This window comes from Eleginops maclovinus, chromosome 11, assembly GCF_036324505.1.
Source record: "Eleginops maclovinus isolate JMC-PN-2008 ecotype Puerto Natales chromosome 11, JC_Emac_rtc_rv5, whole genome shotgun sequence".
In the NCBI taxonomy this organism is placed as follows: domain Eukaryota; kingdom Metazoa; phylum Chordata; class Actinopteri; order Perciformes; family Eleginopidae; genus Eleginops; species Eleginops maclovinus.
This window is the reverse complement of record NC_086359.1, coordinates 24,035,820-24,062,762: the sequence shown is the minus strand read 5'-3', so window position 1 is coordinate 24,062,762 and position 26,943 is coordinate 24,035,820. Positions and strand designations below refer to the sequence as shown.

Sequence of the window (26,943 nt, the reverse complement as noted above, 5' to 3'; positions counted from 1 at the left end):
TCGTGCAGAATAAAAAAGGAGCACCGTATTACTTCAAAAGCCTTCTTTTAAACACGATGAGTGTGAAAAGCCATGACTGATCTACAATGATGCTGTAGTCTGGTCTGCGCCCTGCAGCAGTGTGTGTGCAGTGTGTATGGATTCTCACTTCAAATAATGTCATGCCTTTACAGATCACAGAATCTCAGAGTTCAGGAGAGAGACTCGCCTGCTGTCTTCTTTGTACCACTCGAAATCTGCCCTCGGAACAGCAGAGGCTTCGCATTGCAGGACTCCTTTTTGTCCGACTGCAGTACCCGTACTCCTCGCTTTAGAAATGAAGGGAGGATCTGTAAAGTAAAATATACTTGACGTTGGTGTCATATACAGAACAAATCTACAATGCTTGTTGTTTTTAGCAAATTCCTTTTTCTTTTAAAAGTGAGGTGACACACAGAAGAATATGAAGCGGTCAGAGAAAAGATAGTGACAGTTACTGAACAGTTACTCATTTTGAGTGCATATAAGACCAAATAGTAAAATAAAATGGTAAAAAGTGGGCTTTATTTGATGATATTTTGCCCCACCACCATATGTTTCCAGCAGAGTGATTAGTTTGACTCTTACAGTTGACTGTGACTTGCACAGTCCTGATGTCAGGGCTGGAAATGTCATTGGAAGCGATGCACTCGTACGACCCTGACTGCTCTTTGGTGATGGCTGTCAGCTCCAGATGTTCCCCCTCCGTCACAAATGTATGAGTGCCTGTGCAGAAAAACAAAAACAGAAAGAGAAATGTGTTGTAGTATTCGCAATTCAGAGACGTGTAGTGACCTTATTATAATTTTCACTTGTAAATGCATATCACTGCCGCGCTGTTAACCAGACAGCCATCAGAACCGCAGTGTAAAAATCTTCTCAACAAAAGTAAATTATATATAGATATATATATAAAGTATATGTCCAGCAACTCACTGTTCCTTGGATCTTGGTTTTATAAACATAATCCCATCCCATCATGCTCAGACATTTACAAACTCTTGACAAAAGTTTGTCTCTGCATAAAGTCAGCCCCAAAAATGTTGAGTCTTTAAATATTGGTTCCTCCCACACATCCCATCATGTTACCATTGTTTGATCCTCCATATGGTCAACACACATGACTTCATATCAGTATGTAGTGTCTCTCCTGGGAGATGTCTCCATGCTTTAATGTTCAAAAAGCCCAGTCTGCTCTGATTGGTTAGCTGGCCGGCTCTGATGTGATTAGTCAACTGCTTAGAGATGTCCCGCCCCTAAGCCTATCACTTACAATGTGTTGGAGCGCTAGCCTATAGGAGGGCGAGTGTTACATAGTGATGTCACTATGTTCCTCATATAAACAAAGGAGTCCTATTGTGGGCGTTTCAGGCAGGGTGGGAGAAACAGGGATTCTACCCTATGGATCTTTGGCGCAGCTGGGTTTATGAAATGTGATGGTGCGAAAAGAAATACATTTTGGGTAGTGTTTGGTAATGTAAATACATTAACTGTTAACTCTTCTTTTTAGTTGAAATGTAAACCTATTAGTGGAGAAAAATATAGCAATTATCTGTATGAAATATGTTGATTTATTTAAGATTAAGACATTTAAATCGGAGACCAGTTGCAGTGTGTCTATAAGCATTTTGGGATTTGCTGAGTTTCCAGAGGGCAGACAGCTCAGGGCATGCACTCATTACACAAAGAAAATAAAGTAATTGCATCGAAACAAGCCCACTTGACTAACAGCACAAATTACCCCTGACACCGGCAATGTTAAAGCATGTTCTGGTGACAGAAAGACCTTAAGCTATTGCTGCGTGGGTGGGAAAATGGATGGGAGCACTAATCCCAATCAGTAGAAATGTCAATCCAGCAATATCTCTACATTAGCATAATACCATTATGTTTTCCAAATCCCCCGCTGCACACACTGTTGCAGCTGGCTGGGGATTCACTGGGAGGTAGGGGGCTCGGGATAATCAGCTTGTTGCATGGAACCGGAGGAAGTGCTAGCACAGGTAATTTAGCATTCATCATGGTAACTGTAGGCAGAGAGTGGCTGACAACAGGCTGTTGAGTTAGCAGTGTGGTGAAAGTCATGATATTACTTTATTAGCTTGTTGGAGTTTAAGTACACTGAAATATTTCTCTATATTGCATTATTGGTTTACAGTTACAGTATGGGTGTTACTTAGTTTTAAATATGCCTAAAACTAAACTTAAACTATTTCTAAAGTGATGGAACAACTGTTACATTAAATTCAAACTCTGAAGTATTTGGAATCTGCCCAGCCAAGATGCACTCATACACACTACACTAATATAATACTACAATTCAATAAAGCAGCTAATTAAAACTTCAATTTTCGTTCAAGATACAGTATTTATCTCTTGATTTTTCAAACAATTGTTTCTTATTTCTTAATGATATGGTTGGATGATATTTCAGAGTTTGTACTCTAATCCTGCAACTTGGCAGTCATAATTTAAAACTAGTACCAGTAGTTTTTAATCAACTCCCCACTGATTCCCACTGAAGTCAATGGCTGGGTTAGCTACGACAGCTAGCTGGCATTCTGCATATCTTGAATACTGGACGTACAATGTGTGTGTGTGTTTGTGTGTGTGTGTGTGTGTGTGTGTGTGTGTGTGTGAGAGTGTGTGTGTGTGTGTGTGTGCGTGTGTGTGTGTGTGTGTGTGTGTGTGTGTGTGTGTGTGTGTGTATGTGTGTGTGTGTTCTTAGTGTGTGTCCTCATTATGTCACTCTTAGGTTTCAGAACTCAGTTTGAGAGCAGAGCTGAAGTGAAAGAGTAGAATCAACTGATTGAGAACACTCAGGATGCAGAATGTAGGCAGTTACAAAAAGACACTGACCAAACATGGTCAAAATGTAAGCATTATAATATAACTGTCAATCTGTATTACCCAGATAAATGGATATAAAGAAGTCATAATCATTACATAATACTTTGGATGAATGAATATAAAAAAACAATCACCATCATCATCAACACCCACATCAGTGGTCTGCAGCGACGGCCATAATTCCAGCACAACATCAGTGTCAGTGCAGCCCGACTGGATGACTAATCAGAGAGCCATTAAAGTACCGGCTGGCAGCGGCACAAATGAGCGTCTAAAAGCACTCAGTGGAGCACCTCAGCCATATTAGCCATTAGCTTAAGGAGCACTGCTGCCCAGACGCCACGGTGTGCAGCTTTGTTGAGAGATTACTGAAGCCCAATTACAAGCGTTATATTAAAAAAGACCATAGATTGCAGGAAATGACTTGGTACCATGACAGGAAACAAAAGGCCCTCTTTAGAACTGGTTGTATGAAAATGTAATACGCTCAATAAAGGACCATTTGTTAACACTTCGACAAGAGGACCCCGATCTGTCAGACTGCACTGAACCGTTGACTTTAATTAAATGTATTACGGCAACAAATGTCACATAACTGTATTAGGTCAGTTGAATGCAACAATATTAAGTTGCACCTAATAATTTATATTTAAACTTAATATAATTGCTTTCAACTAACCTAATACAGTAATCTGTTGACATAATACATTTAATCAAAGTTAAATGTTCAGTTCTTTCAGTGTGGCAGGCCCTGAATTTAACTTCACATAAAGGTAAATGAATATCAGGCTTTTGTCCATGTTTGAATTCTAAGCTAGTACAATGGTGCATTGGCTATTGAATTGTGATTTCATCCAACAGGAAATGTGCCAGGGCCACATTTTACAGCCAGTGGCCTTTTCGCCAGATTTTTTACACAAAAGCTATAATTTGCAAGCTGCAATCATTTGTGAAATCTGACACTGCAACAATCTGTGATCTGTGATCTGTGAGAAAGCGGTGTTCACAAAACCTTGTAAAATGAGCCGAAGGACTGTACACACATGCTCCCACAAGACACTAATTAAATATGATATCCATATGCATGTGTTTACTTGTGATACTTTAAAATGTGTCACCGATAAGAAGGGCAAATCCACTAAACTGGCCTTTCTGTGTCCTTTGTATGTTCTTAACATGTCTATGAGCGTTTCCCTCTAGCGTTTCCTCCCGTTCTAAATGAACAATAAATGAGATGTATAAATTATGTAAACACCTCTGATAGAATGAAGGAATGACATAGAACATATAAAAATGAACGTTTCTGTTTCATTTTTCTTTTTTTCACACAGGCTAGATTTAGAAAATCTCATATCCCAAATAAACAGAGGGATTTGTCTCAGATCATCAAGCTTAAATTGAAGTGAATACATCCTGATCTTCAGAACCTAAAAAACACAAAAAGAAAACACAGGAAAGGAAATATACAAAATAAATCTATGGGTTTAATTGTATTTATAATGCAATATGAGTAAAACTAACTTTATTGAACATTTCTTTTTACAAAAAGGAGAACATGAAACAGAACCACAACACTCAGCAGGTTGGACCAAGCTGGTGGTGGGGCTGGATATATGACTCATATCTCTCAGGAGAACAGAGAGGCAGCAGCAGAATGCTCACAGGAGGACACGTCTGATCAAAAGAGAGGAGGAGAGCACTTTCTGGTTCAAATTAAGGTTGACTGAACACAAACATCAAGTATGTCATATGTTTAATGGTTACATATAATTCCAGTTCTATTAGACAACGTTCAGTGCAGTCAAACATAGGATACCACCCAGAGACCTTTCTCATGATTGATTGTCCTTTGGGGACACAAAACTACACCAATATTTCCTCTTGATGGAGTGAGATAATAAAGGGTTAATCTAGTCGTCACTGAGGTGAAAATGTGAGGCTAAAATGAAATGAATGGATAATAGCTGGCAGCCAAAGAGACTCCTGCTGGGTGTAGATGTCTAGACTGAATATTATGTATGTGCATGTAACAAGCCCCAACTAAGCCGGGCGTAGAAGCAAATATTTGTACTGGCCATAAACTGGCACTACAACCTCCAAGTGACTTGACGTCATTGGGCCAAGAACATTTGTTCCCCAATTACTTACATTCAATATACTTATACTTGAATAACCCTTTATTAAAACAACTAGGTCTAAAATTGGAAGGGAGGTGAAGCTTTGGCTGTTTACAAACTATATCTTTAGTGTCATTCCTGCATATGTGTTTATCATTATTCTTTGTGCAAGAGCTGAGCTGAATGTGTGTGTGTGTGTGTGTGTGTGTGTGTGGGTGTGTGTGTTTGGGTCTTCAGAATACAGAGACGTGGGACAGGAAGTCTCTTGCCTGAAAAGCCCACTTGAGAACAGCTGATATGAAGCTGACAGCAGCCAGCAGGTAACTCTAGATTCTCATGGTTTCTCTGCAAGTCAGAGCCCTGTGGTCACTCTAAGCTGTATTCTGCACGAGCAGACGGTACTTGAAACAGTCAACGGTCCATTTGATGAGTCTCCCTCAGGACTGGTTTCCTGCTGACACTGGCTCCTGGCCTTCTCTCTTCTCCCTCACCTTGCCGTCACATCGCACCAATACCTCTGCCTGAGGAGTCGGTCTGAGTGTTGAAGGGCAAACTAAAGTTTAGTTGCATCTGCCATCATGTTTATCTTTTTTTGATGACCTTCTTTGACCACCTTCGTTCTCCTTCCACCGCTCCCCTCGGGAGAAGAATTACTGCTACAATATGGAGGCCGGTGAGCTCTTATCCTCTGGCTGTGTTTGGTCTCAGAGGAGGTGGCTGGGCAAAGGCAATCCTCTTACAGCAGATTCTCCTGCACTGGAAGCACCTTCTCTAGATTACACTCTAGTTATATTTCTCTTTCTTTCCATTCTTGACTTTACTGTTTAGAGCATTTCTCACACAAACTGTAGAGATAAAGCATGAGAAAAGTAATCACAGTCACAGATGTGACACTGTCAGAAGGCTTTTCAGAACACCATTGTACTTACAAATAGAGATGTTTCTGTGCTGGAGACCTTTTGTCAGCAACAAAAATGATGCGAAAATAGTCTTTTAAAACAGCTCAAAAAGAAGATAACTGACATCTTTCCACTGACAGATCTTCATAATTGGAAGCATTGATGTACTGAGAGGTGGACGTGATGGGTCCAGGAAAAAGAGATGGCTTAGATTGTAGCGTTGCTTTGTGTAGTCTGAACATTATCTAGAATCCATGTTTGCTCTTGTTTCCGGCTAGTCTTTCTTTTCCCTAATTCCTTTCCTCTAAATGTAGCACATCAATGTGACTAATGCAGGGACGACAGGCCTGGGCACCACATCCCTGCCCCATGAGGCTCATACAATTAGCACACGGCTGCAGAGCTGCAGTGATAGTACCAGTCCCATAGGGTTGAAGACATTACAGCTGGAGCCAGTTTTCTGCTGTTTAATTGTTTGTTGCAGTTGTTCAGGTAAGTGCAACTCTGCATTCCTAAAATCCAACCTTGAATCAGCAAAGTAAAACTACTTTTCTTGCCAGCCGTGCTTTATCGGGGGCTTAAACACATTACCACTTCAAACGCATTAAGTCTGGTAATAATATTGGAAGAGACATTTGGTAAATGGGATGGCTTCATTTCCTGAAATCAATAAGGACTACAGTTTTACCCGTTAATTAACTGTGCTGTGGGGAATTCCAGCTCAGTCCTCTGATGGCTTATAGTTTTCTAGGTATTAGATTCATGTTGGACGATACCTTACCTTACATTTACGTGTAGTGTCAGCATTCAGCGCTAATGCAGGACAAAGTCTGCAATCTTTGTAGCTCACCTAGCTCCAAAATGGTGGAATAATCTCCCCATTGATATTAGGACGGCAGAACGTCTTCACAACTTTTATTGCAGACTGAACAACCACCTGTTCCGCTTGAACCTTGGCTGACAAACGCAAGAAAAAATGCTTTATGTGTCTAGGCCATTCAAATCTAATGTAGACTAAAACATCTTTTGTTCTTGTTGTCCTGAATGTGTATCTTTGAAAGTGTAATATTTTACAATAGCTAAGCAGATAGGGTATACACTTGTGAGTGGTGGATGGGTCTGTAGCAATATATGCCTTTGTGCAGGAAACCTACCTTATCATTAGCTAGCTCTGTCTCCCTTGCAGAAAGCTGTGTAGTTCCTAAATATCTTAAAGAGTAACAAAACTCCCTCTTTCTTTCTGTAATTGAACTTCTTACTCTGCTCTATATAGAGGCGGACTCTTCAACAAATTACATTACTGTTGCAAGAGCCAGTTCTGACCACACCTGTCAAATAGTATTTTTCAAAAGGGGCATCAAGGTCAAATTTATTTGGGCTGATGATTATGACTGACGATAGTATGACTGCTGTATATTTAAAACGGGTAAGTGTTTCCTCCTACTAAAAAAGCACAAATTCTGAGGACAGTTTTGCCCGTCCTTTTCAAGAGTTGTCATTGATTGTAAGCCAGGTAGAAGTGTGCACTATTGGCTTTAGCATGTCTCTGACGTATAGTCAAAGGTCACTCTTTAAGTCCTACCTGTGGCTTGACATACAGTAAACTCAGGAATGGGAAGCCACGTGTCCTATTTACCCAGAATGTTTCCTAAATCATTGGCACCATACATGACGCTTGAAATCCCCTCAACCTATTGTCAATGTGCAGATATAGGACATACTGTGTAGATAGAAAAAGACAAAGAAGAGATAAGTTCACTAATGCACCATGTGTTGGTCTTTTTGTCTGCATATGTTTATATTTACAAAAGTATCTCTGTTTTAGAGACACATAATGCACTCCCTGAAAACATATTTCTTCTTTTGGGACAATAGAAATCCATCAAGCTACAGTAGCTACATCAGTGGTTATCAACTGGCAGAAAAAAAACTGGTAATGAAATCAGACCCCCGGTTTGATGATTGACAGCCGACTCTTATCAGAATGAGTCGTACTAACATTTAGTATAAGTGAGGGTGTTACACCATATTTGGTGACCCATCAGATTCTGAGTCTAGCAGTGATGGAAGGAGTACTCAGATCACCCAATACTCTCCGTCATTTACCAATTCTTGTTTTATATAATACAAGACAAATGTGCCTTTTTATTTCATACAGCTCAATTGTGATTCTAGAAACTTGATGACCATCACCAGTTTAAACTGGTTTAAAAAGCATACTTTAGTTCTGTGAAGGGATTGAATCACGATTTATTGTCAAAGGAAAGAAGTGGGTCCTGAGGCTTGACCAGTTGAGATCCACTGCTCTAGATCAACTCCAGCTGTGATCTTGTATCAAGTATTAACATTGCTTCTATTTAGGGAAATATTGAATTGGGCCATTGGGTTTACCGTCACTGTAAAGGGTTGATTCATTTAAGCAACAATATTAAACACACTGTGATTTTGCATAACACAAATATGAATACTATGGGACAAAATGTAGGAATATTCAGCAGATATTTTTAATGAAAATCATTGAGAATCACAAAATCCTCTGAAGCAGTACAGTGCTTCTTAATCCACCAAAATGTTTTTGTTAATTCAATTTACACACACTTTAATCCAGTGTTAATGGACATTTACAGTAACGACACAATGGATGTACAGTAAATATGAGATTGAGATCTCATGTATATTTACCTTCAGATTGCGAACAATGAGATTTTGAAGGTCAATTCTATCTTAAGACTTCGATATCTGACTTTAAGAGAGAGCAGAGTCCTGTGAGGTAATGCTGTGAGTTCAACGGAAAGCCATCCAATAAAGTAAAGCTGTGTATAGATGTTTTCTAAAAGGTGCCAATTTAACATCAATATTTGTGTAAAGGAAACTGGGTACAGAGCCGATGCTTTTGTGCTGGAGAATCATGGCTTTTACAAATCAGTCAATTGTATTTAATGGATGGAAGTAATGATTTTGATCTTTATATAATTAACAATTGTATATGTTGCCTTTGCCGAGTGTAGAGAGAAGCATACAGATTTAGTTTATTATAAGAATATGTAAGCCACATTTACTTTGAAATAATAATACACATTTTCTAAGTTTGAGCACTAAATATTCACACAACAATTCACATCCAAATACCACGAATGTATCCGTGCTATCAGAGTGTGAAGGATTTCTTCCAGTATTTTTAAACATGTATAACCTGGACCGATGGAAATAATTAAACCAAAGAAAGATTAGCATGAATCATGGTTCACAATAACTTTGCACTCACTTCTTTTGTAAATATTCAGGAAGAGGAACTCTGGAACAACCTCCTCACAACTCAGCTAAGACACTGTTTCCTTTTGTTCCTGACTGAATGTAGGGATCTTATTCCGGGAAACATGCCAGCTGACACCGCTCTGTTGTTGTGTGTGAGGATGTGGACCACTGCAGCATGCTCATGCCAGAGAAGTGGTAGAAAACATAATTGTCTCAGAGGAAAATTCAAGAAAAGGCGGTTCAAGTATTATTTAATGTCATTCTGCCACACAGAGCTGGCCAACAACAAACAGCTGTAGTTAATTGTATTCCTCATTTCTCTTTAACTGAGGGGCAAAGTCCAGTCATCATGACCCACAGTCAGACTGGCCAAAGAAATTAAATAATACCACAATTGTTTTTTTATTAGCTTTTACAAATATGGTCAACAGATCTAACACTGCTAACACTTCAGAGACGTTAGCCTGAGGCTGGTTTTGTGTATTTGATCCCACTGAGTCTCACAGTGAATATTACTGCTCTAATCTTCTGTCATAGCCTGAACTAAACTATTACACCACAGATTTATCTTTTTTAAACTGTGCAACAGCTGGCATCAGAATATTACTGCCAGAGTGCCGTTGTCTTATTATGCAAAACAACACATGTCATTTAAAGTAACACAATGCCCTCTGACAACCATCATAATAACTAAATGTAAATGTGTGAGGCATCAACAGCACCCTGTCCCAGCCTGAGCAGCTCCCACTGGGTAAACTAATAGTCAGTAAAGTTGTCCCCTTTCCACCAGAACAATATGCATCATCATATGTTATGCAGAGGCAGTTATGTCAGCTAAAAGGTGAAGAAGATGTCTGCCGTCTGTTCCCACTAGCCATTTAATTCCTGTATGGCTTGTGCCATATGCCCTTTAAAGCTCGAGTGGCAGTTTAGCATGCACCCTAAATATTAACCACTGCCACTCCACTCAATTACCATCTGTCTGTGGAAAACTGCCTCAGTTTCACCTGACTTTGGAAAAAGTTTCAAGATGGATAATTATTAGATTTTGAACAAAAGGATTCTTGCATCTGAACAACCTTTATTCTTTGCATGGGTTTGGATCAATTCAAATGTGCACAGAATATGTAATACACTTTTTTCAATTTAATTAAGCTTAACAGTTTTGTTGAATTGAAATACAACAAAAGAAAAACACATGCAGATTGACACTGATGAACAATTAATAGTTACATTAAATTGAATTAGTGAATCAAAGTGAAATAATAATAATAATAATAATAAATTAATTTTATATAGCGCCTTTCAGGACTCTCAAGGTCGCTTTACAAAGAGTGTGTGTGTGTGTGTGTGTGTGTGTGTGTGAGTGCGTGTGTGAGAGTGAGTGAGGGTGCAAGTGCGCAGGGCGCCAGGTGGGGTTGTGAGGGGGTTAAAGTCCATAGGCCTCAGAGAAAAGGTGTGCCTTGAGGTGCTTTTTAAATGAATCAACTGAGGGGGCACAGCGGATGTGTGGGGGGAGTTGGTTCCACATGGTAGGGGCAGACACACAAAAGGCCCTGTCCCCAAAAGTCTTAAGTCGGGTGCGGGGTACTGCCAGCTGGTCCTTGACAGAGGACCTGAGGGACCGCAGGGGGGTGTAGGGGTGTAGGAGGTCGGAGAGGTAACGGGGGGCAAGGGCGTGGAGGGACTTGTAGGTGAGTAATAGGATTTTGAATTTGATGCGGAATTTGACAGGTAACCAGTGGAGCTGCATGAGGGTGGGGGTGATGTGCTGCCAGGGCTTAATGCCAGTTAAGACCCTAGCAGCAGAGTTCTGTACATATTGCAGTCTGTCCAGGGTTTTTGAGGGGAGACCTGTGAGGATGGCATTGCAATAATCCAGGCGGGTGGAGATGAAGCAGTGAATGAGGGTTTCGGTTACTGAGGCTGAAAGTGAGGGTCGGAGTCTTGAGATGTTTTTCAGGTGGTAGAATGCAGATTTAGTGATGTTGTTAATGTGGGACTGGAATGATAGAGTGGGGTCGAGAATGACACCCAGGTTGCGGACAACGGGTGATGGGGTGATGTAGCAGCCATCCACTTCCAGGAGAAGATCCCCAACCTTCCTGAGCAGTGGCTTGGGCGCCACAACCATGAGCTCAGTTTTATTGCTGTTGAGTTTGAGGAGGTTAGAGGTCATCCAGGTTTTTAGTTCTTGCAGACAGTTGATGAGTGGGCCAGGTGGGAGCAGAGTGGAGGGTTTGGTGCTGATGTACAGTTGAGTGTCGTCGGCGTAGCAGTGGAAACTGAGGCCGTGGTGACGAATAATTTGGCCGAGGGGGAGCATGTAGATGGTGAAGAGGAGAGGGCCGAGCACAGATCCCTGGGGTACGCCATGATTGACTGGGGCCAGGATGGAGTTGGCATCTTTCAGGGTGACATATTGTTTGCGGTTGGAAAGGTAGGACTGAAACCAGGAGAGAGCTGAGCCCCTGAGGCCGATGAGCTCAGTGAGACGGGAGAGGAGGATGGAGTGGGACACTGTGTCAAAGGCTGCAGAGAGGTCGAGGAGGATGAGGATGGAGATGAGGCCATTGTCGGCGGCAGTGAGCAGGTCGTTAGTGATTTTAATGAGGGCGGTCTCGGTGCTGTGTTGAGTTCTGAAGCCAGATTGGAGGGGTTCAAAGAGCTCATGGTGTGACATGTGATGTTGAAGCTGGGAAGCCACTGCTCTTTCCAGAATTTTACTTAGGAAAGGAAGGTTGGAGATTGGACGATAGTTGTTAGGGTCGTCAGGGTCCAGACCGGGCTTTTTCAAGGTGGGAATGACTGCAGCTGTTTTGAAGCCTGAGGGCACCACACCAGAGTCCAGTGAGCAGTTTATGATGGCGGCAATAGAGGCAGAGATGACAGGGAGGCAGGTCTTCACCAGGGTGGTAGGCATGGGGTCCAGCTGGCTGGAGGAGGTCTTCGCTTTGGACACCAAGTCATGCACCTGGTCAGTGTCCAACATGGTGAAGGAGGAGAGGCAACACTGCAGTGGGCAGGCAGTAGGGGTGTCGGCACCAGGATGGTGGGGAGAAGGGGGGGGTGGCGTAGAATATTGCAGAAGGTGATTATGAATAGTTTCCACTTTTTTCTGAAAGAAGTCCAGGAACCTGGAACACAGATCAGCTGCATCAGAGGGTTGGGGGGAATCAGGAGGGCGCAGTAGTCGGTTGATTGTTATGAAAAGCTTTTTAGGGTGGTTTTGTTGGTTATTAATAAGTATGGAGTAGTAGAGTGTCTTCGCCTTCAAGAGAGCCTCCTTGTAGTCCCTGATGTGGTCTTTGTAGGCCTCATGGTGTACGGTGAGGCCAGATGTCCTGTAGCGCCTCTCAAGCTGGCGGCCGGCTGCTTTCATGAGGCGGAGCTCAGGAGTAAACCAGGGAGCGGGGCGTGCAAATGAGACCAACCGGGTTATGGGAGGGGCAACTGAGTCCAGACTGAGGGAGAGAGCAGTATTGTAGTGTTCCACCAGACCATCCACGGTGGTGTTAAGAGGGGGAGTGGCCAGGTGGGTCACAAGGGTGGAAGACAACAGGGATGTGCAGACCTGTTTGGTTTTCCGAAATGTGATGGTTCGTTTACTGGGCTGACTGGGAAGGGGCACAGAAACAGAGAATGAGATGGCGAGATGGTCCGAAATAGCCAGGTCATCACACTGGAGATGACAGGGGGTGATTCCAGTGGAGCACACAAGGTCAAGGGTGTGCCCCTTGGTGTGTGTTGGAACATGCACATGTTGCGCAATACTAAAACAGTCCAATAGTGACAAAAAGTCAGAGGCAAAGGGGCAGTTAGCCGAGTCCACATGAATGTTAAAGTCACCCATTAAAATAGTAGATGGGTACATGGGGCAGATGGTGGCAAGCAACCCGGAGAGCTCTGACAAGAAGTGGGTGGAGGCTTTAGGCGGCCGGTAGATAAGCAGCACTTGGAGCTGTGTAGCGCCTGCCAATGCAAAATGGAGACTTTCGAAGGAAGTGGAGCTGACTGGAAATTCTTTGACCAGTATATTAGATCGATGAATAACAGCTAGCCCACCACCACGGCCAAGGCTACGGGCCTTATGAAGATACACATAGTCTGGGGGAGTGGCTTGGTTAAGAGTTACGAAGTCCTGCTGGCTCTGCCATGTCTCTGTCAGACATAGGAAGTCCAGCTTTTTATCCAGAATAACTTCATAAATTAGTGGGGCTTTGTTATTTAGTGAGCGAGTGTTTAATAACATAAATGTGGCAGCCCTATTCATGGAGGCAGCAGCAGGGGTCACAGTGCAATTGATGGGGAGCAGAGGACACCGGTTGACAGCAAGTGGGCGTGGTTTGTTATGATGACGTTGCAGCAGAGAAGCGGTGCACCTAACTGAGGGGACAGCAAGAGTATTATCCATGTAAACAAACTTGTGCCTGGCAGCCCTATGCACGTAGCGGCAGTGGCGCGGGAACCTCTTTTTGACCAGGGGTGCTGAATAAGAAAAAAATAAGGAATGTCCAACGATTTCTCCACCTATAAATGTTTTGAATTTTGACTGCTAAATACGTAATTTTAGCGCGGTGTACGGTTGAGGGTGAGACGTTTTAGAAATGTCCTTTGCAGCCACAAATTTCAATATTCTACACTCAGATAACATATGCAGGCATATGTCATCAACCATAGGCCTAGGCACATTAACTTTTTTTTTTACGATAGTTTTACGATAGGATTCTTTATAATTTAACTGATGTTTATTAGCCTACTTTGGTCAAAGTCAGACAGTTAGTTAGCTGACTAGCACAACTTAGATCTAACGTTACCTGGAGTAGAATCTGATGTCTGCGTCGGAGCCAGCAAACCACTGCGCCAATATCTCGCTGGACCTTTATTTTACTGTGCACGTAACTCCCGTATTTCCTTTCTCAGATCCTCTACTTCTTTGGACAGGTCTTCCGTAGCTGATGCATACATGTCCAGTGCAGACGGTTCAGGGACTTAATACAAAAAGTTAATGTGTAGCCTAGTGTCATGCAGACGCATTGTTGTTTAAAAAGTAGCCTAACGTTACAGTAAAAATACAGAGTCGGAAGTACGTCACAAAGCTTAATGCAAGTAGCGAATTACCAATTGTGCCCAATAGATGGCACTCTAATACAAAAAACGGCTTGTCATTCATGCTCATCAGCTAGCCTAATGTGTATCATTCATGTCTACTAAGACCATGATAAATACAATTGTCTTGATCTTCATCGTTTTGACAGCTCACCAGTCTCTTGTCTGCACTGTCAGTTACCTTTATGACCTTTACATTCTAAACATTTTAAATTAAAACAGTCTCTTAATCTTGTGTCTCTCAATATTGTGTTGTAAATAAGTATAATAGCCCATTAGGCCTACTCCCTCATGGACACTGCATTTCTATTGCATTGCATATTATATTACATGTAAATAACAGTATATGAAGGAAATGTTGGGGAAATGATGATTCAATTAAACAAATAGTTGTTTCAAGTTTGCTACAAATACTTTTATTAAGAGTTAATAACTAGCTCTTGAATGGTATATAGCCAGCCAATGGTATGTAACCATATTTATAACAACACACCCCAGCTGATCTGAGATGAGAGCCAACTGAGTGAAACATTAACAAGTAGTAGCTATTCAGTACAACATTTTGGTGTAGGCAGCAGTAAAATTCATTGAACACTAAAAAAACAATAACAATACAATTTGACATCATAACTAAGTGGCAGCACATAGGTATGCATCAAAATCATTTGCAATAGAGGTATGCTATATAGAGTGATGAGAGCCAACTGAGTAAAAAATTAACAAGTAGCTATTCAGTACATTTGGTGTAGGCAGCAGTAAAATCCATTGAACACTAAAATATTTACAATTTGACATTTTAACTAAGTGGCAGCACAAAGGTATGCATCAAAATCATTTGCAATAGAGGTATGCTATATAGAGGTATTCATAGTGCAAAAAGCATATATAAACACACAATAAAGACATCAATGACAAAACTATACATTGCATATCAAACTGATTGGTGGGAGACAACTTGGTGGGACTCAGCTTACTTTTAATTGATGATACCAAAGGTGGCCTTGCGTTCTGCTGTGTTTTGAACAAAGGCTTTCATCAAAGGTTGAATGTCCAACATATCTAAAGTTTCCTGATGGACGTGCAACAAAGCCAGGTGTGTGAGCCTTTTTTGAGTCATCGTACTCCTCAACCATGTTTTTAGCCGCCTGAGTGTGGAGAACGACCTTTCAGAAGAGGCAACAGACACAGGCAGCGAGAGACAAAGTTCCATGAACTTTTCCACTTCATTCATCAATTCTCTAGTTTGAGGATGCAGTTTGCCCAAAAACTCTGCGATGTCTGTAGATGTTCGGAGCCCTTTGTCTTTGGTAAGACTACCCAACAGTGTGAGCTGCATGTGCAAGCGAGACTGGTCTATCTGGGTAGGGAGATGGGGGGCAATGTCATCCAGACCTGAATAAAGTCCACTGGCAGCATCAGTGATAGTTTTCTCTCTCTTGGCTGCTGTTTTCATCCCAGGCTGGTCAAAGCGACGGTCTAGCTCTGATGTTACAATATCCACAGCCTCAAAGAACTCCCGCTGCCACTGTTGGTGTCCTGTGCGTGGTGCGATGTCTTCCGCTACCTGTGTGTTTCTCAGACGAGCTGGAGTTTTGCTGGTTCTGGGTGGATGGGGCATTTTCAAGTTATACTGTGCTGCACACATTTCCACTTTTCTGATCAGGTCTTTCACACATGTATCTTCTCTCAGTGCACACATTTGTTTTTTAAGTACACTGACACACTCCAAGGCACCCCCAACATTCGCCTTCTTGTGCTGGAGTACTTTGGCCACTTCTTCACATGGCTCAAAAAGGGCCTCACAGCTGACAAGGCCAAAGTAGGTCTTCCCCTTCGTTGCTTGTATGTAAAGACCAGCCAACTTAGCACGTGATTCACCTCTCATCGATTTGTCTTGCTGCAGCACTTTAATTGTCTCTAAAACCACACCATATGAACAACACACGCGTTTGATAGCCTTTGTGCGTACAGCCCACCTTGTTGGGCACAGTGACAGCAGGTTGCAGACAACGTCATCACCTCCAAAACATGACTGAAAGATTGCCTTGCGCTTTGCTGATTCTCCTATTATCACAGAAAGATTCTGAACAAATGTGAGTGTGTCAGCGACTAGTTGTACCTCCCTTGCAGCCTCTTGCAATATTAAATCCAATGCATGGTTGGCACAGTGAACGTATAGTGCACCAGGACATTGTTCTTTAAGTTTTGCCTGGACACCCGCAAAGCGGCCAGACATATTGCTGGCGCCGTCAAAGCAAAAGCCTTGAAGACGATCCATGGGCAAGTTAAGACGAATAAAAAAGTCTCGGATGCATGAGAAGAGTGTGTCTGCAGTGGAATCCGGCGCATTATAGAATCCAAGAAAAACATTATTAACAGAAAGATCTTTCCCCACGTACTGTAAGCTGCATGAAAACTGTTCATTGGAACTTACGTCGGTGGTTCCATCGGCCGTAAGTCCAAAGAAAGCGCTTCCTCTAGCATCTGACACAATGTGTCTCTGCACAGCGTGTGCCAGAATTTCCAAAATCTCGTTCTGGATTGTGTCAGACATCCAGTTGTCTCTGCGCCGCATCCAATCACGTACTTTGGGATTGTCGTACGTTCTCTCCAACATCATCTGCCAGAGCACGCCATCCCGATGGTTATGCCCCCTCAATGGAATTCCTTCACGAGCAAGTAGCCTAATAGATCTAAACAGCAGCTCCAGTACAGTACTCGCTACTTTCTGTTCATTTGCTGCATGTTCGGATATCATTGCGGATATCGGCTTTTGGTTCAGAGATGCCAGCATTCTCACCGACTCCAGGTGAAGGTCAGAGACGTCATGAATGGCAAATTTGGTTGTAGCTTTGCGCCAGTTCGTGAATCCTCCACTGATGAATGAACTCTTTCCCTCTGAATGGCGGAACCCCTTCTCTTTGGCTTTGCAGCACACAAAGCACAGCACATAATCCTTATCGGTAACATAGTGTAGCCATTGCCACTTTGAAATCCAGCTTGGCTGGAAAGACCTTTCAAAGGTTTCTGTCCCGAACCTCCTTCCAGGATAACTGAAGTCACTTAGCTGACATGGCTTTTCGAATCTTTCTACGTTGCTGGTGCTAGATGCTAAGACTGTGCTGCTACCGTTAGCGGAGTTGCTTGCTACCGTTATTGACTCTGGCTCTTCATCTGCTGCTGCCCCAACAGAGTTTGCGATGGACGAGGAAACATCAACATCAACATCAGGTGAGAGCTTGCTAATTTTAGCGCGTTTGAAAAAATCGTGTATTCTTATTTGCGACATACTTACTTCCAGCTAACTAGCCTGCTTGCTTTCACTCAGTAAGTCATGTCATGAGAGGTCACTCACGACCGTCACGTTCACCTCTACAAGTCAATTTTATTTTTAGCAGCCTATATTCGAACCTATCCATATCCCTTTTTTGCTATTTGCCTCATCATTTGATATACGAAAATATAAAGCGAATTAGTAATTTATTTTATTTTTTTAATTAAAAAAAAAAAAAATCCAGCGACTGCCAACAGGGGGTGCTGAGGGGTGCTGAGGGTGAAACAGGGGGTGCTGCAGCACCCTCAGCACCCCCCTTCCCGCGCCGCTACGGTAGCGGGGGCGACGAAGTAGGCAGAGAGATCTGATGACCTCAAGACAGTTCGGAGAAGAGAGAGTGCTGAGTTTTAGAAGTTCAGCCGCAGAGTAGAGAGTCATGGCAGCGAGACAGCGCATCCTAGCTATCCAGCTAAGAGCACCAGAAAGTGTTAGCCTGCTAGCGCGGCGGCTAACTACGAACAGGAAAACTTCAGCAAGACTATTATGGAGGAGGCAGTCCGGGTGAACCAGGTCAGTTGCAGCACTGTTGATCTGTGTCAAGCAGGGTATCCGTAACACGAACACTCTCGTTGGTGGTAGTCCACAGATCGTCTTGAAATGAATGAAAAGTATACGCAGATTACACAGGCTGACGAGAATGTAGCGACGCGAGATTGATGCCTACTAGTAAGCAGATCAACTCGTAAACAACAGCGATTTGCAAATCCCTGTAGCAGCAACCTGTAGACCCGCGATTCAGAGGTAGGAATCCAAGTTTGGAGTCTGATAATTTTAGCGAGTTGGAGAACTTTGGAGAACTGAGAAGCGGCGACATTCACGCCAGCGTCCTCTCAGCCGCCATCAGCCTAAACTGTATCATTTCAGTTTCCAACTGTTCAGTTTCAGTTTCTGTTATGTTTTTCAACATAACAGGGTAGTGATAATACATCTGAAAAAGTGTTTTTTCAGTGTTTGCGCATTGCAAGTTGTTGGGTGTTAATTTACTTCTGATGAACTTTCTTCAGACTAAAAGTCCTCCACTAAGTAGTCTGTAGTGCTCCAGAGCGCCTTCAGAAGAAAATACAGATCCAAATAAAATATAGGCTTAATCACAACTGCTGTCAGGATTGTGCTGCCTAATTAAAATCCAAATTCAGATAATGAAAATGTAAGTCCTGGTTGGATTACTTAGGAAATGTTCTAATATTTAAACATTGAGAAGATAAAAGCAAATCTAAATGAACGTGTAACTCTATCTCCTACAAAATCAGTTTTCCTTAATACTAATCTGCATTCTTAATTTTGTTTTGAAGTTAACATATGTCTTAAAATCTGTGGTTGATGGAGTTGATTGATTGAAATAATAAAACTGAAAAATCATCAAAACTAGTTGCTTCTGTTTTGTAAAAGCTCATGGTTTTGTTTGAAATTAGAGTTAAACACATTCATTAAAATGAGTTGATGTTGGCTTTGGGTTTTCAGTGATTTTCTCCTTGATGGTAATTGTGACAGACCAGTTTTTAATTTAAAAACAATTACGAAAACTGCAGCAAATAAATGCATTAGATTGTTGCTACACATCATACAGCTCTGGAAAAATTAAGAGACCACTCCAAATGTTTCTTGACTCTCTACATGTATGGTGGCCATTCTAGTGTGACAGAGAAATGTTGTCAGTAGTTTATAGAATAAAATAAAAAAATATATTAATTTAACTCAAACACATATCTATACTAAAACCAGAGAATCTGATAATGCTGCAGTGGTTTCTTCATTTTCTCCAGAGCTGTATATGACACCTGATCTTTTATCTTAGTGTTTAGATCGGTTTCTCCACGGCTGACCCCAACTGGTGTTTTGTTTTAGTCGGAGAGCATTACTGTGGCCTCACCTGGCCCTGACTCTCAGTGAGTAAACTATAGAGCAGAATGGAACCACTAATCCACGGCACTTGACCACAGGGTGCACTCTTACTCAGCCCTCCTCTCCACTGTGTCCCCTCCTGCAGTGTGAGCTCTGTTAACAGCTGCTGGATAAAGTTTGCTCCCAAGACCAGACGGAGTAATCCTGCACCGGCGCTGACCAATGTGCTGCCCTACATAAAATTTTAGCTGGTATCTGCCCCTCCCCCAATCAAGTAAGGTGAAATGCTTTTGGGGGGGTGGCGCACCATAGTTTATGGGCGCTGCACGCAATGTGGGTAGTTCCAAATATCGTGAATAGTTTTTTTAAAATGTTATTTACATTTTTTTTTTCTTCCTCCCAATTGACAAACCAGGTGCTCAGAGAGGAGCTGAAGAAGATATGGAAGGTGAAGGCAACAGGTGGATCCAAGGGTGATCGGAGCAGTAACCACCAAACCTGGAGGGAGGCTCCAGCAAATATCTGTTAGAATTTCCGTTGTTGTATTTATAGTTTACTGTTTTACTTTGAAATGTATCTTGTGTTGTCACTTCGTGTCTTGTCTTCTTTGCTTCCTGTCTTTAGTTTCCCTCCTGTCTGATTGTCTGATTGTGCTCACCTGTTGCCCCTGTGTTTCACCTCCCACTTCCCAGCTGTTTCTTGACTTGTGATTACACTCCTCTGTATTTAGTCTAGTCTTTCCTTTGTGTTCTTTGTCACGTCGTGGTCGTTTGCCTGTTCCCTGAACCCTTTTGGATCTACCTTGTTAGCCCTCCCTTTTCCACCAGTTTGTCTGCGTTTTATTTAGAAATGTTCCCTTGTTGTACTTTTCCTGCATTTTGTTATCAGCTTTGTTTTATAAATAAAGCTGGCCCGTTGTTATATGACAATATCTGAGAACTCTCCCGAGAAGAGCGCACTCCTAGGAACATATCAGATACAGAACAGCATTCTCAGGCTCCCAGGCCTCTGGGGATTCATTTATGTAAATATATGAATATAAATAAAAAATGATTTGATAAATATTGGTGTATTTTCTAATTTGACTTATTCAAGGTGTTTGCATTTTTATTCAACACATACAGTACGCAGCTGTCCTGGACTGAATACAGATCTACTGTCCATGTAAGCAGGCTGTCAAATGACCCTACTCTTCCCTGTAGCCTGTAAAACCGGATATTTTTAAGTCAAAAGAAACCTTGAATGATGATGAAAGTGTTGATCTTCCTGTGTTAGTGTATTTTACCAGAAACTAAACTGAAAGTATTCTCTGAGATCTGTCCGTGCTGCAGGCTGACATCCTGCACAGCACAGAATTGTGTCTGTATTCTCTCAACCCAACAGTTTGTTGTTATTTAATGCTGAGAGGCTTCAGGGTAACATTCAAACAATTATTGCATTCCCTGGTGCAAATGAATTCATAACAAACCACTGACCATCATTGTTGGCAACACATCTAATTGCGATATGAAATCATCCCTGGATGAAATGACCAGAATAGGCTTCCCTAAGACAATTGTGACTTCTTTGTAAGCAGACTAATTAAGAGACTGCTGACATTTGATAAGGATCCAGCTCTAGTGGAAATAATGGGGATGCATGAGGGATGATTCCTTCCCTTATGAGCTGCAGAGGGACTAAACATCCTCATTGCTGGAAAGAAAGTATTAATAAACCCTAAACGCAAAAACTGACTTTTAAAAATACCCTTTATTATTTTACTCTGTATATTCAAAATGTGAATTATGTATGCTTATTTAAAGCATTATATTGTTTCTTTCAGAAGTGTTATAATGAAGTAAACCAAATGAAGAGTTATAGTGTTTTAACTGTAACACAACCCGGTAAGATGTTTTCTGGTAATAATAACAGTAAAAATGCTAACAAAGAAAACAAAGTTACCCCACACACTCCCAACTGCAGTTTGCAATTAGTCATTTAAAAGCACCTTGAGCACATCAACTGAAAGATAAAAGAACAGTTTAGCAGTTGATTTTCTTACACCCAGGGGCCGGATTCAGTGCCATCAGTAACACCTGTAAAGAGTTCTGACTTTATCAGGAGTCTCAACAGCATGTATACTTTATTCAGGGCTTAGGCCTGTGTGCTAGGCAAATGCCACTACACATTTTGTACAATCCTGTGGCACATTTGTGGAAGTAACATTCAGTATATCCATCTGATTGGTTGCCATATGTGTATGTGTTTGTGTGTCTTGTTTGTGTGTGAGAAAGCTCAGCTGTCTAAAAAAGACTTTTTGTTTTTAGCATTAGCAACTGAGCATAGTTTATAGCAAACAGCATGCATGCTGAGATGTTGCTTACATGTTGTTTTGTTTATACAGTTGGACAGTTTGTCATGTATTAGATAGATGCATTACCACTGCATACTCAAGAACTACCAAAAAAGAAAACACACTCCATCTACACATTTATCCATGTTTAATGGATGTTCATTTGTGTAGTTCTTTTTCAGTTGTGTTTTTAGTTAGGTATTATCACTTCTCCTTCCCGAGAACCAGCACCTTATCATGGTGGAGAGGTTTGTGGGCCCCGATGAACCTGGGGGCTGTGTTGTCTGGAACCTTGTTTTCCTGGTAGGGTCTCCCATGGCAAATTGGTCTCAGGTAAGGGGCCAGACTAAGATTGGATAAAAAGACCTCATGAAAAACACACTTGAAAGCGAGGATACCCGGCCCGGAGGAAGCCCGGGGTCCCCTTCTGGAGCCAGGCCCAGAAGGAGGACTCGTCGGCGAGCGTCTGGTGGCCGGGCTTGCCACGGAGCCCAGCCGGGTTATTGGGGGGAAAACTCTGACTGTTGTGTGTGCTTATGCACCAAACAGCAGTTCAAAGTATTCGGCCTTCTTGGAGACCCTGAAAGAAGTCCTGTATGGGGCTCCTGAAGGGGACTCCTTCGTCTTGCTGGGAGACTTCAACGCACATGTGGGCAATGATGGAGACACTTCGAGAGGCGTGATAGGGAGGAACGGCCCCCCTGATCTGAACCAGAGTGGTGGTTTGTTACTGGACTTCTGTGCTAGTCATGGATTGGCCATAACAAACACCATGTTCGAACATAAGGATGCTCATAAGTGTATGTGGTACCAGATGACCCTCGGCAGAAGGTCCATGATCAATTTTGTTATCGTATCATCGGGCCTGAGGCCGCATGTTTTGGACACTCGGGTGAAGAGAGGGGCGGAGTTGTCAACTGATCACCATCTGGTGGTGAGTTGGGTCGAGTGGCAGGGGAAGCCTCTGGAAAGATCTGGTAAGCCCAAACGTGTAGTGTGAGTGAACTGGGAACATCTGGAGGAATCCCAAGTCCAGGAGGCCTTCAACTCACACCTCCGGCGGAGCTTTTCAGGCATCCCTGTGGAGGCTGGGGACATTGAACCAGAGTGGGCGGTGTTCAAAGCCTCCATTGCTGAAGCTCGGAGAAGCCATGGAGAAGGACTTTCGGTCGGCATCAAAGTTGTTCTGGAAAACCGTCGGACACCTCAGGAGGGGGAAGCAGGGAACCATCAAAGCTGTGTACAGTAAGGATGGGACACTGTTGACCTCAACTGATAGGGTGTTAGGGCAGTGGAAGGAACACTTTGAGGCACTCCTGAACCCGACAACTCCGCCTTCTATGTTAGAGTATGAAGGGGGATCAACTCCAATCTCACGGGGGGAAGTCACTGAGGTAGTTAAACAGCTCCACAGTGGCAAAGCCCGGGGGTGGATGAGATCCGCCCAGAAATGCTGAAGGCTCTGGGTGTTGAAGGACTATCATGGTTGACACGTCTCATCAACAATTGCGTGGAAGACGGAAACAGTACCGAAGGAGTGGCAGACCGGGGTGGTGGTTCCTCTTTTTAAAAAGGGGGATCAGAGGGTGTGTGCCAATTACAGAGGCATCACATTACTCATCCTCCCTGGGAAAGTTTACTCTAAGGTGCTGGAAAGAAGGGTCTGGCCGATTGTCGAACCTCAGATTGAAGAGGAACAATGCGGTTGTCGTCCTGGTCGTGGAACGACGGACCAGCTTTTCACTCTCGCAAGGATCCTGCAGGGGGCCTGGGGGTACGCTCATCCGGTCTACATGTGCTTTGTGGATTTGGAGAAGGCGTATGACCGGGTTCCCAGGGAGATACTGTGGGAGGTGCTGCGGGAGTATGGGGTGAGGGGGTCTCTACTCAGGACCATCCAATCTCTGTACTCCCAAAGCGAGAGCTGTGTCCGGGTCCTCAGTAGCACGTTGGACCGATTTCCGGTGATGGTTGGCCTCCGCCAGGGCTGCGCTTTGTCACCAATCCTGTTTGTGTATTCATGGACAGGATTTCGAGGTGTAGTCGTGGGGGAGGGGGTCTGCAGTTCGGGGGGCTAAGGATTGCACCACTGCTTTTTGCAGATGATGTGGTTCTAATGGCTTCATCGGTCTGTGACCTTCAGCACTCACTGGATCGGTTCGCGGCCGAGTGTGAAGCGGCTGGGATGAGGATCAGCACCTCCAAATCTGAGGCCATGGTTCTCAACAGGAAACCAATGGACTGTCCACTCCAGGTAGGGAATGAAGCCTTATTCAAGCTAGCTAGCAGCTATTCATGTAAACCAGTAGTCTGAGACAGTGTTTACAGCTTAGGGGAGATAAATGAAATGTGGTGATGATTAATGTTTTTTGTGTTAAAGTAAGAATGATTAATACACTCAGTTCGATTTTGATTGGGAACAACAAAGTAATGAGGGAGAAACGAACACAAAAGGAGGGTTAATAATCATTTAATAAGTAAATAACTTTTGAATTTCTACTCATATTTCCCAAAGCAGCACTTAACAGTATGTGTGGGCATATGACCTTGATAGGGATGTTTTATTCAGCTTTGCATACATACATAATAACACAAAAATATTGTAAAGGATACAAACACATTTTAGGATGCAGGGTTTTGACAGCACCATAGGAACTAAACAAATAATGGAATACATTTGTTTAGTTAAAATGTGTACTAATTTGCTCATATTCCAGATTAGGCTGGACTAGTTGTATACAATTACACACATTCTGCTAGTTCTGCTGATAGCAAATGGTCTTTCTCCCACTGGAACTGAATGTGAAAGTCGGTACAGTTATATGCAGGACACATCTGCCTTAAGAATTACAGTGAACATGAATTGCATCCTCTGAATTACAGAATCAGGAGAAAGTCTTGCAAGAGTGCAGAGACACTTTAGAGCTGACCTACTATATTCAAAAGTGCCACAGTGTTATTTTGTAACATGCTGCAGTCAAACCTTTACACAGCATTGTACAAAAAGTTGATAGGAGTAACTGCTGCTTTTTTTGGTCATCAATTGACACTAGACGTTGGAGGTGAAACCCCTCTGAACACTGATTGGTCAGAAAGAATATAAACTTTCCTAGACTATATCCCATACTGACCAGCCAATTTGAAATACCCAAGCTACCACAATTCAATGTTTTCTTTATCACAAATAATAAAACAACTGCACAGGAAAAACTGAGACGTTGACTTTGATAACATGTGTTATGTCAACAAATTACTCATAATTGTGTAAGTTAAAAGCAATAGTATTACGTTGAAATAACAAATATTAGGTTCAACTTAATAGTATTGCTTTCAATTAAATTAATACAACTATGTGTAATTTGTAAACATAAAACATTTAATTATAGAAACAAAATTTCCGCTTTTTCAGTGTGTTACAACAGGGCCTCATTCGTAGTGGTTTCAACAGGGCGAGCTGGAAGTGTTTGTGGGAAATGTAGAATGGCAAACAGGGGGGGGGGGGGGGGGGGGGGGGTGGTTGGCCTCCACGTGGAAACAAAGCATCAAATCGGCCTGCCGTTATCTCTAGCTAGCACAGAGCAGTAAAATCTCAATAAATTAAGTGTGACAGTGGAGTGTGAAATTCCCAGGCCTGTGTTGCATCAGCCTGATAATGCTACCTGATGATAATTAATAACAACCCACCAGTGAGGCATTCATGCACACTATCTCAGTTGCACCCCTGTGGCCCTTGACAAAGACAGCTTGGAGACAGTGGTTACACATGTGAGATGAAAGGTAACATGACATGAACTGGGAATATGCGTTGCATTCAAGCTTCATCAGGTGTGCGACTGGCTTTATAATATATTTTAAAAATTAAAAAATAAATCGACTGAGTGCAAAATGCAGCTCAGGCTGGCTCCATAATGATCTGATACAGAGCGGCAGTTGAGGAGGTTTTAGGGAGCACTCGAGAGAGATCACAAGCCATTAGCTGTTGCTTTAGGGACCAAAGAGCCTGAGTCTATTGAACAGTTCATTAATGATTTTGCTCCTTTGAAACCTAGGTAGGGTAGCGGAAATAAGCCCAGGGGCATTGCTGTGCAGGTGGGTTGGATTAGAACAAAGGACATTTAGGCTACACTACAGCAAGACAAGAGAGGGCTGCAGGATGGAAGAGCATCCATTGCTTATAGATATATACAGTATGTATTTATACACACAGCTGCAGATTGATGGATTCCTCTCAGGCAGAGGTGGAAAAAGTACTCTTGTATTTAAGTAAAAGGAAAAAAAACAAAACTGTAGAAATACTATGTTACAAGTAAAAGTCCAGCAATTAAAATGTTACTCAAGTAAAAGTATTAGCATCTATACAGTGGGGCAAAAAAGTATTTAGTCAGCCACCAATTGTGCAAGTTCTCCCATTTAAAAAGATGAGAGAGGCCTGTAATTTTCATCATAGGTATACCTCAACTATGAGAGACAGAATGAGAAAAGAAAATCCAGGAAATCACATTGTAGGATTTTTAATGAATTAATTGGTAAATTCCTCGGTAAAATAAGTATTTGGTCACCTACAAACAAGCAAGATTTCTGGCTCTCACAGACCTGTAACTTCTTCTTTAAGAGGCTCCTCTGTCCTCCACTCGTTACCTGTATTAATGGCACCTTTTTGAACTCGTTATCAGTATAAAAGACACCTGTCCACAACCACAAACAGTCATACTCCAAACTCCACTATGGCCAAGACCAAAGAGCTGTCAAAGGAGACCAGAGACTAAATTGTAGACCTGCACCAGGCTGGGAAAACTGAATCTGCAATAGGTAAGCAGCTTGGTGTGAAGAAATCAACTGTGGGAGCAATTATTAGAAAATGGAAGACATGCAAGACCACTGCTAATCTCCCTCCATCTGGGGCTCCACGCAAGATCTCACCCCGTGGGGTCAAAATGATCACAAGAACGGTGAGCAAAAATCCCAGAACCACACGGGGGGACCTAGTGAATGACCTGCAGAGAGCTGGGACCAAAGTAACAGAGGCTACCATCAGTAACACACTACGCCGCCAGGGACTTAAATCCTGCAGTTCCAGACGTGTCCCCCTGCTTAAGCCAGTACATGTCCAGGCCCGTCTGAAGTTTGCTAGAGGGCATTTGGATGATCCAGAAGAGGATTGGGAGAATGTCATATGGTCAGATGAAA

General features: G+C 42.5%; 1 protein-coding gene across 2 annotated transcripts in view; it reads right to left on the bottom strand.

Moving 5' to 3' along the window:
- The window catches only part of opcml (opioid binding protein/cell adhesion molecule-like), a 288,170-nt gene that overhangs the window by 5,662 nt on the left and 255,565 nt on the right, over positions 1-26,943 (bottom strand). For both annotated transcript variants that reach the window (XM_063895191.1, XM_063895190.1), the window contains 2 exons: positions 607-744; positions 209-329 (listed from right to left, as the gene is read on the bottom strand). In XM_063895191.1, the coding sequence (XP_063751261.1) occupies positions 209-329; positions 607-744 (259 nt within the window). The remainder of the gene's footprint in view (positions 1-208; positions 330-606; positions 745-26,943) is intronic.